Source organism: Megalobrama amblycephala, linkage group LG14 (assembly GCF_018812025.1).
Source record: "Megalobrama amblycephala isolate DHTTF-2021 linkage group LG14, ASM1881202v1, whole genome shotgun sequence".
Classification (NCBI taxonomy): domain Eukaryota; kingdom Metazoa; phylum Chordata; class Actinopteri; order Cypriniformes; family Xenocyprididae; genus Megalobrama; species Megalobrama amblycephala.
The window spans coordinates 16,235,363-16,248,982 of NC_063057.1; the positions used below are offsets into that span (position 1 = coordinate 16,235,363).

At 38.8% G+C, this 13,620-nt stretch overlaps 1 protein-coding gene across 5 annotated transcripts in view; it reads right to left on the reverse strand.

Annotated features, from left to right (window-relative positions):
* The window catches only part of pparaa (peroxisome proliferator-activated receptor alpha a), a 58,675-nt gene that overhangs the window by 4,671 nt on the left and 40,384 nt on the right, over window positions 1-13,620 (reverse strand). For 4 of the 5 annotated variants that reach the window (XM_048154866.1, XM_048154865.1, XM_048154867.1 and 1 more), the window contains 4 exons: window positions 6,962-7,201; window positions 5,687-5,844; window positions 2,094-2,232; window positions 787-986 (listed from right to left, as the gene is read on the reverse strand). In XM_048154866.1, the coding sequence (XP_048010823.1) occupies window positions 787-986; window positions 2,094-2,232; window positions 5,687-5,844; window positions 6,962-7,193 (729 nt within the window). In that variant the 5' untranslated portion in view covers window positions 7,194-7,201. Of the gene's footprint in view, window positions 1-786; window positions 987-2,093; window positions 2,233-5,686; window positions 5,845-6,961; window positions 7,202-11,790; window positions 12,165-13,620 lie in introns of those variants that run through there. The other variant, XM_048154868.1, reaches the window with a different exon arrangement.

The window sequence follows — 13,620 nt, forward strand, 5'->3', positions numbered from 1 at the left end:
CATCCAAGGTGTATATGACTTTCTTCTTTCAGACGAACACAATCGGAGATATATTTAAAAATATCCTGGCTCTTTCAAGCTTTATAATGGCAGTGAATGGGGGGCCTGCAGGGCATTAATAATCCAGGGAGCCTTCTCAAGTGAAAGGATGTGTTTTTATAAGAAAAATATCCATATTTAAAACTTCAAAACCTAAAATAACTAGCTTCCAGCAGATGACCGTACGCATACTGCGCAAGTCGACTTGCGCCACAAGAGTAACCCGTGACGCGATGTATGATGCAGGATGTAGAAGGCCTTTATTAACCCCCCGGAGCAGTGTGTAGTACTTTTACGATGTATGGACTTTTTTTTTTTTGCTTCAAAATCAGGCCCCCCATTCACTACATTATAAAGCTTGGAAGATCCAGGATATTTTTAAATGTATCTGTGATTGTGTTCATCAGAAAGAATCATATACACCTAAGATGGCTTGAGGGCAAGTAAATCATGGGATAATTTTCATTTTTGGGTGAACCAACCCTTTAAAACTATAATATACTGTATATATCCATGATTACATACCAATGAACAGCAGCATTTAAATCAATATTTAGCTAACAAAAAAACAAACCTAAAATAGTGTTGTATTATTCTTTCCAATGCTTTTTTGACAGATTAGGAGAGCGTGTTTTCATTATTATTATTTCCACATTTTACTAAGCTTGTGTGAGCATTATAATGTGAATAGTGGGTAAGTGATTGACTGTGCGAGTCAGTTTGCTCCCCGACACTGCAGACACTCACCGGAGTGCTGGTCTTGCCTGTGAGAAACACGCGTGCTTTGGCTTTGTTCATGTGGAAGTGTTTGAGGTAAGCTTCGTGCATCTGCCTGGCCAGACTCTTTGTGTCCGGCTGCTGAGACTGAAGCTCCTCTTTCCCGTTGACGTCCTTCTCTGCTTTCAGCCTCTGCTTCTCAGATTGGGGTATCCGCCCAAAACGGATAGCTGTAAAACACGCACGCAGACATTACCAATTAAACTATGTGCAACCTTGTGCTTGCTGCCACAGAACATGACATTACCAAGTTCTTGGATCAACATTCCAGTTGATCCTGGAACAACATTCCAATCACCAATTAGACTTGAGGGACAAGTTTATATTTTATTTCAAGTTTAGGCTTACAACCAGGGGTAAGTGCTTCTACATCAGTGTTATTCGCCTATCATTTTAGGGATAACTAATAGGGTAGGGTTAGATTTAGGGGTAGGGATATTGGTTAGGAATACATTTTCAGACAGGAATGTTGTTTAAATATGTTGACCCGGGAATCCGTCTAATTCAGCAAAATCAGTTGCAACTGCATTTCTGTCTCGAGAAAAACGTAATATCGCGAATGAAATACCAGAACGGGCCCTTTTTGATTGCTGCTGTACTGTATGTGCAGATCCACACTCGAGAAGCTCGGATGCTAGGAAAAATCCCCAAAACTCAAATGCTGGTCAGAGGGTAAAGATTGCGTTAATATGTTTGCCCTTTTTTTTTCCTTTTAATAATTAATTGCGCTATATTAATGTATTGAATCGTCAGCCCCAGTTCACACACAAACGACGAGCAGTAGAACTTTAGGTCATTACACTGCTGCCACTTCATCAGTACCGGGACAAAGGGCAGACGTGGGAGGGGGTGTATGGTGTGATGTGATACAGATCTACCTCTGAACGGATTATGCTAACAGCGGCACATGACACAAGCGATTGCTAACAGAGGAGGCTACCCTAGATCCAGGTCAAAGTCCCGTGAGAGAACGGAACGGCTTGTCTTCCGTGTCACCTAGTTCATCTGCGGTTATCCTGTGATAGCCCTAGGAAAGCGTAGATTTGTGCTACCTCATGATGTCTAAGCAAAGGGTGTCTAAAGGTTGTTGTTCTATATATTGATTCTAATCGAAATTTCCTGACCTTCAAAGCAATTAAACTACGTGTTACGGAATATTATTGTAATAAAACAGAACACCATCTTGATTACTGATAAAACAATTAAAGATCTATAATCATCAAGCCATAAACCGACTGTGTATAATCTAAATCGCATGCTCTTTGTGAAGCTCTTACCGTTGTGGGACATGCCCACTGCAAGGCACTTGTGGAAGCGGCAGTATTGACATTTGTTTCTGTTCTTCTTCTGGATCTTGCAGTTGCGTTCGCACTTGTCGTATTCCAGTTTGAGTCGAATGGTTCTCCTGAAGAAGCCCTGTGGAAAATTCATAAAAGACACTTAAAAATGCAAACTGAGAATGATAAAAATAAAAAAAAAAGTATGATACCAAATTGGACATGTAAACATGTTCTCGTGTAGGCCCCACTTTGTAATATACAACCGAATCAAAATGTAAAAATAAGGACTTCACTCCCTAAGGCCCAATACAGAGCGGAACCTCACAAGACCATAATAAAATGACCTTGATAAACCTAATGCTAATGTGATAAGATTCACACGATAACATTCATTTCTCAAGAACACAATAAGGCTACACAATATTTCAATAAATCCAGGAGGTCTTGTGAATATTTTCCAAATGGAAAAAGTAAAAAGAATTGTAATTAAGATACAGCGAGTGATATTTGTCATTTCATTGGAATAGACAGACACTGTGGACTGGTATGTGTAGAAAGGGTCACAGCTCAAACCTATTATGTCCCTGGCAGGCGAATTATTCAACAAGGAAAAGCAGAACACGTGCCTGACAATGGAAACGGTATCAGACGAGAGCTCATGATAGACTGTCGCAGATCACTTCCAGAGCTAAAAACAGAACCGATGACGCATCTCTACACACCGAACATACCAAACGATAAAACCGGACTGACGGAATAAGCTCATCACAGTATAGCCTCTAAATACCAACCAAGGACAAGGTGTTATTTCCCACTGTTCTCAAAAGATGTGGGAAGTGAAGTTTAAAATACATCCGCACACTGCAAATGACTAATGTCTTCTTCCAGATGTGGAATTTCTTCTTTTTTTTTCCAAAGCAAATAAACCATACTTCACAATAAGATCCTACACATTAACATTAGTTAACAAGCACTAACTAGCATGAAATAACAATTTTGCAGCTTTTGGTTATTGTTCATCTCTCGTTATACTAATAGAGTGCTGCAGTGTTGGCTTATTTTTGTAGGCGAGCCTAGAGGTAAGCATCACGCTGGTTCCCTCAACAAACATCCTTGTTATACATAATACATGTAGTTACTGTAGTAATAACTAGAAATTATGCATAATTACATGCAACTAAACCTAAACCAAACCCTAATCCTAAACCTATAGTAAGTACGTGTAGTTAATTGTTATTACTCAGTACTTAAATATATCATTACACTTTAACACAGACACCTTAAAATAAAGTGTAACCAAAACCCATTAGAATTTTTTCCATTGGGTTTTTGATTATTGCAGAAAATGAGCTCTGTGTTTTGTTTAACAAGGCCTTTTCCACCTGGTGTTAAGATGCGTTTTTGTCGATCGGATCACAAGTGGACGACGCTAAACACAGGTGTAAATGGGGTGTAAAACGTTTTGAGCTTGTCCACTTTCGACAACTTCCGGAGGTAGTCGAAAACGCATTTCACAGGATTGCTTTCGTAGTGGAAATGCTCATGTGGTCGAATGTGGTTGAACAGCCACTAAAGACCACCTACTCTCTGCCTACTGACCTAATGCATAAAAATTATGGGAAGCGCACTAGCCAGCTGGGATTTAAACTTTGTCTGCTGAAGACCCAAGTTTGGTTTGAAGACGAGAAAATGTACCAAGCACAATGTTCTCCATTTCACAATGTTCACCATTTCACAGAGTTTCGGCGTGGTCTTGCGGCTATTATAGCAGAAATGAAAGCTGATGCTCTCCGTATGTTTTTCTGTCGTCTCTGGGCACGTTCATATGTAAATTGCATGAGCTTATTTTGTCCATTAGATCAAAATATCTGAAAAAACTCATACATTTACACACCCATAGACCCTCCCCTTGAAAAAAATCAGGACAGAAGTGGTTGAAAGTGGACAAAAGAGACGGGTATGTGTCTCCCTCATCTTAATACTCCCTCCCACATCTTAATACCAGGTGGAAACAGGGCCCAAGATAATCTTCAGAAAAACTTGAATGAATTCTGATGCCTAAATTCAACTGCCAAATGTAAAAAGCTAAAGTTAGTCTATATACAAACTACACAACGGTTGCAAGACTTCATCGTCGACACCACTAAGCCTCTGACAAATCTTTATTTAAAATCTACAAGTTGGAAAGTTAGAAAAGTTTTGTTAGCAACCACCTTTTCATATTGTATTCATATTTGTATTTCATGCCGTAGGTTACAATGTGAAAATATCTTGAGCTTGTGTTAACCACCTTATTTCAGGCATTTAATAAAAATAAATAAAAAAATACTAATAAAAAAAAAAATAAAACAAAACACTGACTTCAGGACGATGGAACCGGAAAAACTCCGTTCTCAGTTTTAGGACTAAATGCTTTCTATACGACGGCATGATCCAGGGGTCAAGGTTTTGCATGACACCTTTAGCCCCTCTGGAACATGTCGCTCAAAACAACCTTGCTGCAGAACCGTAGACCCATGAGCAAAGACGGCGGATTTTAAATTGCATACTTATGAAAGCATCCCCCGTCGAGGGACAGCCGTTATGGTGCTTAATCCAAGTGTTACGCACCTCAAAGTTCTCAAAATATATTGATAATTTAATATACAGTTATTTTAGACCAATGAAATTTCAAAGTGGGTGGGGCTACAGAGTTCAACGCCGTGGAAAAACAAACTACTCAACGGAAAAAAATGTCTCGTCCTTGTCGCAGATTTACATGGAAGAATAGCTTTTAGCGCTTGTTACTTAATCACATTGTTCCTAGTTGGGACACTGCGTAAATCTCAAACTATATAATTAACTAACATGAAAATGAGTTAAACCAGAGGCGCATTAAGCTTGAAACCAGTAAACTGAACTGAATAATGAACTCTTTGAGTCCATGGCGATCCTGATTTTGTATGAGTAGTTTCATACAAAATAATTAGCATTTAATTTTAAAGGTAGCTTAACTACATCTACCATGATTTTTTTAAAACAAAAAACAAATAGTGATTAACGTGAAAGAGTGGTAAACCGCATCAGCAATAAACCTCCAGTTGTAATTGTTCCAGTTTAATTGCACCCTGAGGGGTGCCAACGGTCAAAGTCTGCCCTTGCTGGAGAAAAACACATGGCACATGGCAATAACTGGGCTGGTAGTAGTTAACTTTAAAGGATAGAGAACGGCTGTGACCCAGGCTGGAGTCAGCTGGGGTGTGCCGTGCGCAGGTACGCACTAAGTCCTTCTGATGATTTTGACATGCACCGCATGAAGCAACAGCTCTTGTGCACGCTTCACCTCACATGTACGAGGGGGGAACAAGCCTCGGGGGAACTCTCAGTCTTTTTGCCAAAGCAGCTATGAAAATACTCCAGAAACTCACATGCTTTCTGTTGACCCTGGTGTCGGCGCTCAAGTGTTTTCTGCCCCGGACAGATTTGTGGTTATGAAAGTGTAACACATTGTCTGCACTAATCACAAGCAGGAAAAAGTTGAGGGTGTTTTGGTATTGACTCTTGGCACTTGTGTGAAAATTTTCCACTGTACGCTCTGCATGCACGCTTACCTTGCACCCTTCGCAGGCATGCACTCCGTAGTGGAAACCCGAGGCCCGGTCGGCGCAGACGCGGCACTCGAGGGCAAGGGAACCAGAGGAGTTCTCGTCCTGACCGGTGCTGGCTACGAACGCTTCTGAGGACGGACTAGATGCTGGGGTTAAGACATCTACAAGACAAACATACATGTACGCAGTCAATATCAGATAGATTTATACTGACCCAGATACATTTAAGATGATGTCTTAATTTAAAGCAAATAAAAGTGTGGAGATATATACAGTATATATATATATATATATATATATATTTATTTGGGGTGTAACTGTACATGTATTCGTCCCGAACCCTGCGATACGGACGTCACGGTTCGGTTCGTGCAGTTAGACAACGAATACAGTCACAGGCGATCCACACTCCAATCCAGAAGGGGATGCGCGTGGTAATGCAACACTGTTTGCTAACTGCTACAACAGGAAAAAGAGCAGAGTAAGAACAGCGCATGTGCGAATGACCGCTTGAAAATGCCGCTAAGTGGAAAAACTGTAATTTGCACTACTGTCTGTTCAAAATAAAAGAAAGCATTGTGGATGTGTTGCTTTTTCCGCTAACACTTTATTTTAGGGTCCAATTCTCACTATTAACTAGTTGCTTATTAGCATGCATATTACTAGGATACTAGCTGTTTATTCGTACTTATAAAGCAGATATTAATGACTTATGCATGACCATATTCTACATCCCTTAATACTACCCAATACCTAAACTTAACAACATTAATAAGCAGTAATTGGGTTTTTTTTGAGACAGAAGTTAATAGTGAGAATTGGACCCTAAACTGAAGTGCGACCACTTTTCCCATTTTATCAAAATCGTACCAAACCATGACCACAAAACCAAAGTACATACCGAACCATGACTTCTATGTACCGTTACACCCCAAATATATTTATTCTTTTCCTTTTTTTGATTCATTAATAAATTTATAGTCACAATTTGTACTTGTCTACAAATGTACCATTTTTAATAATATAATATAATATAATATAATATAATATAATATAATATAATATAATAAAAGGATAAGCTTTTTGATCAAACTTATTTTAAGATAAAATTGTCAAGTGTCTCCAAACTTGTGACTGGTTGTTTAAACAGTATACCATAAAATGAATGCAAAGGCTTAATTCTTTAACTTGACAGATTTGGGTTAATATAATATTTTTTATAGCGCCTAGAGTTAGAAATGCATGTGTCCATATGAGTTAGAAATGCATGTGCTCTACCTAAGAGAGTGGAGCCATCTACTACTGTGTTGCAGCTCTGGTAGTCCAGTACGTGAAGGGAGTTAAAATTATCATCGCTGAGAGACTGAGAGATATCTTCAAGAACCTCCATGTCACCAATGAGTTCTCCACACAGAGGGCTGTCCAAAATTGGATAGCCCAGCGGGGACAAGGGACTGTACAGGCTCGGCATGTCTACCATGGCGCTGGACCACGGCAAGCTTTGAATCATTCATCAGTCTACAAAGAAAAAAAACAACGGCAAGAAAAGTGAAGATTGAGTGAAGAAAATATTGTTTCATATCTTTTAACTGCAAGACACAATACCCAGATTACACTGGGATTAATGGCCACATTCAGATAAAAACAACAGCCAATGATTTCAGCCGCTATTGAATTTAATGCAGATGAAAACGAGGCTGTCATGTTAATGTCCTAGATCATGTAATTTCCATTTGTTTTATGGAGTTTTTTGTCTACTGAATGAAATTGTTTAATGTTTCGAACAATTGGTATGTTGTTAAACAACATTGCAATCCATTGAACATCACATTCTATCCCTCACAGTCTCATTTTCATTAATGTCAGAAATCAAATATGGTGCTACCCTGAATGTATTGTCATAAAAAATTCATTTGTATACATAAAACACAAAAAAATATATATTTACAGTAACTCCCTGACATCAATGCAGAATTAAAAGTTGACTTATTAATAAGAAGAAACAAAAGCAGTTATTTATTATTATTATTATTATTATTTTAAACCACTGTTAGGTTGTGATCATAATGCAGACTCAATATCTACTTGGTATGCAAGCTGCAACCTGGGCTCTGTGAAACACTGACTAGAAAGAAGTTTCATTCAGAGCAACACTAAACAAGTGGCAGAAGTAACGTGTTTAAGGGGGGTTGCCACGGAAACCCCAGGCTCAGTTATTGCAGCGTTTTATTCAGACACGAGGGGAGCGTTTCAAAGGCTTTGGCCTGTTTCATCACAGGAATGTGATCTCATTCGTCCTGCTATGTGAACTTATCAAAGAGACCGACCAAAGACCAAGTGCTCCGTCGATTGAGGTGATCTCGAGATTGGGTCTAGGTCAAAAGCAGACCTTCTACACAAAAAAAAGTGTCAGTTTGAGATGAAAATGGTTTAGATTTTCCAAAGAAATTGTGAGAGTTCTGGGGCGTTGTTATGTGGTTGCTTCAAGAGGTTGCAGGGTAGTTATTTTGATGCACTTCATTTGCTTGATAATATCACAAACACTGTGGCCAGACGTTCCAAGTGCATTGCCGTGCTGGAGATAACAATCCTATTCAAAAGAATTAACTACTCAAATGGATTCAGACGCTCTCGAGGGAATTCTTATGGCCGCTCGAGGGGTCTTGCGGACAACGGTTCAAATGGCATTCCACTCAACATTTTAATTTCTTACAGCAGTGACATTGAGAAGGCTAACCAATGCCAGATTAGGCATTCGTGCACTTTTGCAATGGACCGCTTTCTTTTTTGTAAAAAGTAACAATACGCTTTACCTTCAAGCGACCATCACAGCCAGTCTAAAATAAACTGCCGGTGCTAAAGAGTTGACAAAATTCTGTGCTGAGATCGACTACTGATGGTAGACAAGCTGTTTCTACCGCTGTCATAAATCAGGGCTTGGCAGACAAGCCAGGTTTCCAGCTCTGTCTGCGAGGGGAAGCCGTCCATCTTTCTAAAGTTATACCTGATCTATCTGCTCTGTAGATTTGCCCGAAGCAGAACAGCAAAAATCTTACCCAGCTGTTTGTCTCTAGCTGTTGAGGCTATCTGAAACCTGAGCTGAGCATGATTCTTCAGTCAACGCACACAGCGCTCTCTCAGCCGCTGTACGACAATCATAACTGACTCACACAAAACGCAAAGACAAGTGCAGCAACAAGCATTCTTATTGGAGGTACATATGGACTGCTATAATGACTGCATATTAGTTAATACGCTGCAAAAATAAATAAATAAATAAAATAATAATAATAATAATATATATATAAGATACTCTTAAAAATATATATCTTATGTAATTTTGCTGGCCAAGTAAATGTATATTAATTTAAGTATGTTTAAATATTTTTCTTTAAATATCTTGAATTAAGATTAATACCACATTGGCAATGTTTTTGTTTTAAGCAGAAACCTCATACAGGGTTTCTGCAGGTTTGATGAAGGTAAATTTATTACCTTTTTATGACCAAGGAAAAAAAATTTAAAGGGGTGGTTCATTGCGATTTCACTTTTTTAACTTTAGTTAGTGTGTAATGTTGCTGCTTGAGCATAAACAATATCTGCAAAGTTACAGCGCTGAAAGTTCAATGCAAACGTAAAAGGTAGTTTAGTGCCTACAAAAACGACTGGTTTGGACTACAACGAGCTTCTTCCCGGGTTGGTGACATCATAAACCCTGCAAAACACCCCCCGTGAACACGCAACAAAGTGGGCGAGGCCATCTGGCACAGCATAATGGAAGCGGAAGAGTTGTGTACACCGGACGCGAGCGCGACGCGTCAAAAGATAATAGAACCCATTATAATCTGTGATATTTTCACACTGGATGTGGTGCTGAAGACAGCTTCCATAATCTACACGAGTTCAATGCTGGATTTGCACAAAGGCTTTTACTGAAAGATAGAGCAGTTCCCACTTTAAAAGCAGAAGCTGCTGTTTATTGGCTTCAAACTGTAAGTACGTTTTATTGTTTGTACATGTCTTTTAAACGTATAACATTAGTTCTGTTGCTATTTTTTGGTTGCATCAAGGACGTAAACAAAGACCAACACGGTTTTGCTTCTCTAGCCAGTTTGCTAAATTCTACAAACGCCAACAAACTTCTATTTTCACAGTCAAACAGTTGTTCATGCTATAAATTAAACTCTACCTTTACAAAAATGCTACTACTCAGTCATGTATTTGGCTACAGTAAAGCTTTAATCAGGATAAAACTGTATATTGAAAGCTAACAAACAGCAGTGACAGCATATCTACACACTTTGACCCAAATACAAAATGAAATACCATTCATAAACGTCCTTTGACTGACCCTCTTCATCTCGGTCTGATTCGGCTCAATTTGATACAGCAATATAGTCGCCATTATTTACATTTCCACTGAAGCACGTAACTACGAATGGTAAGGGGTGTGGCGTTTCCGGACGCTTCAGCGAATCACAATACACTGGGCCAGCTACCAACCTGCCAACCAATCTGAGCACATTGCTTATTTTGTAGGGAGTGGCTTCATAGAAGCAGGAAGTCAAACGAGCTGTTCAAATGACAGTGGAAACAGAGGTGTAGAAAATATAGAAAGGTAGAAAGGTAAAATATATGAAAAATACAGCGTTTTCAAAAAACGAAGCATTAAGACATGTTAAACTGTGCCCCAAAAACACAATCAAGCCTAGAAAAAAAACACTGAACCACCCCTTTAAAGCTGCAGTCCATAAGTTTTGCCTCTTTGTCGCCATCTCTGTTTGAAACCTGCAATTGCAATTATTTGCAGAATTATCATCTTTACGTGGGCTGGGCGTCGGCACGGCTCCTGGAGCATAAAAGGAGGAGCGACGACAGTAAAGGACGAGAGAGGACCAGGCCTGGATATTATTTTATGTTTTATTATGTTTGTGTGGCCGGCAGACGTCCGCGAGGGTCTGCCGGCATTACTTTCGTTTTCTTCTTTGTTTATTTTGGTATTAAAGTTTTGTTGAATGTTCGCCGGTTCCCGCCTCCTTCTTCCCGTATTATATACGAACTGTGTTACAGACTGTTAAAGCTTTTTTTAATTTGACAATTAAAAATTTCACAACACCAGCTCAAAAACATTTTTTTTTAAAATCCATGATTAATATTGCATTGCATAATGTGTTCTAATACAAATTGACAACCACAAGTGAATCACATTCATATATGTAATATGGACTAAAACTTTTTTGTTTGCAATTTCAAGTAAGCTTATTTACATACAACTAACCTGACAGTCGAGTCTTTTATACAGGTTTTGTAATGAAAACTATTCTAAAATTAAGAAACCCTTAGAAAACAGTAAACATTGAGTTTACATGTGATTCATTTAAAATACTTAATTTATTATTCCAAAATCCAAATATGATACTAAACTTTCCCACAGAAAAAAAGGGTTTCTATTTGTAACGTGCTGTCCTTGAATTATAAACAAGACAAACATTCGCTGAGTAAAGATTAGCCAATACAAACATATTTATAGAAAACAGTTGACAATGAATAAAAAGGACCAATAAGAGCAAAACGAATCGAGTATTCAAGAATATCAAGAAGTTAGTCATATAATGAGGGTTTGTGTTAACTAAAGCGTCCGTCATTTACTGAATCTTAAAAACACGGGTGGATAATTAGAAATGTTTTCTGACAAAAAAATAACACAAGCAAGAACAAATTTTAAACCAAGCACGGCAGTTTTCATTTTACAAATGATTTTCCCTCTGTGTGCGCGCGCGTTTGTGTTTATGAGACAGAGCTCGCGCAGCACTGAGACAACAGCACTTTTAAATGTATAAGTAACTAACGTGCTAGTTTTCATACAAAATAAGTAGGCTATGAAACATAATTAGGTACTTTAGTTAGTATTAACACAATAACGCAACACATGTATGCTATACGTTTCTCAACACTGATAATAAATAAATAAACGCCTGTTTCTCCAGACTCGCGCTTGTCAGTCAGTCACACATCACAACATTTTCATAATCACTAAGCCATATAGCGATTTCCATTTTATTTAGATTTGTTGTTCAACATTACTTGAGCATTTTATACCCGTTTACCTTAAGGAGTCAGAAGTACTGTGTACTGTCCTCGCTTGAGATTTCAGTCACTAACGGCGGGAGTGGAGGGAGATCGAGCGGGATTTTGTGTTGCTGTCTCTTTTTATTGATAGGCCGTACGCATTTGTCAATCATCCCCTCTTGCTATTTGGGAAATGAGCCCAGCGCTCAGATTGGTCGAACTCTTTCTTTTGCTGGATTTGAGTACTACGCGTGCACAGAGGAGTCACAATCGTACCAGCGTACTTTGAGGTCTAAATGCGTACCCGCTACGCAAAATGCGTACAGTGTTGGCAGGTCTGTTTGCTGTCAGTCACCGAACCGTTGTGGATACTGTACTTCGGAATCACAGATTCTGCATCTTGGAAGCATGACCAAAATAAGAATTTTCACCGGAAAATGTCATCTGAACAAGTAAGTAATGTCTGCCACATTTTTTCTGACCAACAGAGGGGGAAAAGCATTACAATAAATCGAGCTGCCAATGGAGATTAAATCTAACGATCGCTTAGCTCGGACAAAGAGTACAGAACCCAAGAGGCGACACTTTGATACTTTTTTGCTAACAGCCACTAGGTGGCGCTCCAGTAGCGCGGCCGCCATTATGAGGTGAAAATACTAGCTGGACCATTGAATCCTTCACATCTTACGCAGCCAAAATCTGCGACTTTCACTGCCAAATCAGAAGCGCAATAGAACAGTTTTTTAAATTAAGTCACCAGTAAATTGTATGTCTCCTACAGTAAATGTTATATTGTCTTATATATGTTTTATTTTACCAGTTGTGGAATCCAACCATTCAACCATCTGAGGTAACGTAGTTAGCCTACTTTATTGAATATTTCCATTTTATGCAACTTTACACATTTATTAATAGTAAATTATTAAATAATAAATTTAAGATCATCATGTTTGCAATGAACATTTCAGACCTAGTGGAGAAATAGTAATAATATCTAGGTCTGAATTGAAATAGGCTATATTGTATGTTTTAATGGATCACGCTACAAACATAATGATCTTATAATACATGATGCATTGCTGTGTCCGGTATCGCATAATTCCCACTTTTGGACACTTTTGCTTTAACGGACATTAGACAACACTGCAAAATCAAGCTGTTATATTCATATATTTATTGTCCAACATTCCCAATTTTTCTGATGCATGTCCTTAATTTAATTTCATATGTTGGTATTAAAGGTGCTACAGAGGATCTTTTCGTCGACTGAGAATCCAAAGACTGTTAGTGAGTTCTTGAAATGAGCGCATACGTAAGAACAACCCCCCTCCTTCACAGCTCATTTCGAGGGAACGGCTCCCAAAACTCGTGCACGAGGTTTGGAACACGAGTGTTTACCACCGGCATTCGCTGTGTCGTGTTAGTGGATTCATTATGTCGGACTCACCGCAGATAACTCATAATCTGCAGTTGTTACTCCTGTCTCCTGACAAAAACATTGCATGCGGCGCCTGTGGAGTGTGGAAAGTTACTGGAGAGCGCAGCCGCGCTCGTCTCTCACAAGGAACGTCATGGCAGTGATTGACAAGCCAGAGGGCCAATCGTTTACGCGATGAACGCGTAAACGATTGGCTGATGTTTTTAAGGCCCTACCTCGTGCACAGATGATGTATAATAATATTATTCCTTTCAGTGCACCTAATAAATAGTCTTTTATCAGTTAGTAAAGACAGTTTCAAGTAATATTGCAAAAATGTATAAAACAAATCATCCTCTGTAACACCTTTAATTCAGTGTTTATAAGAATTTTAACCCAAACCGACTGGGTTTCTAGAGAGCAAAGGTTTTGTGAAAAAAGTGGAAGATTT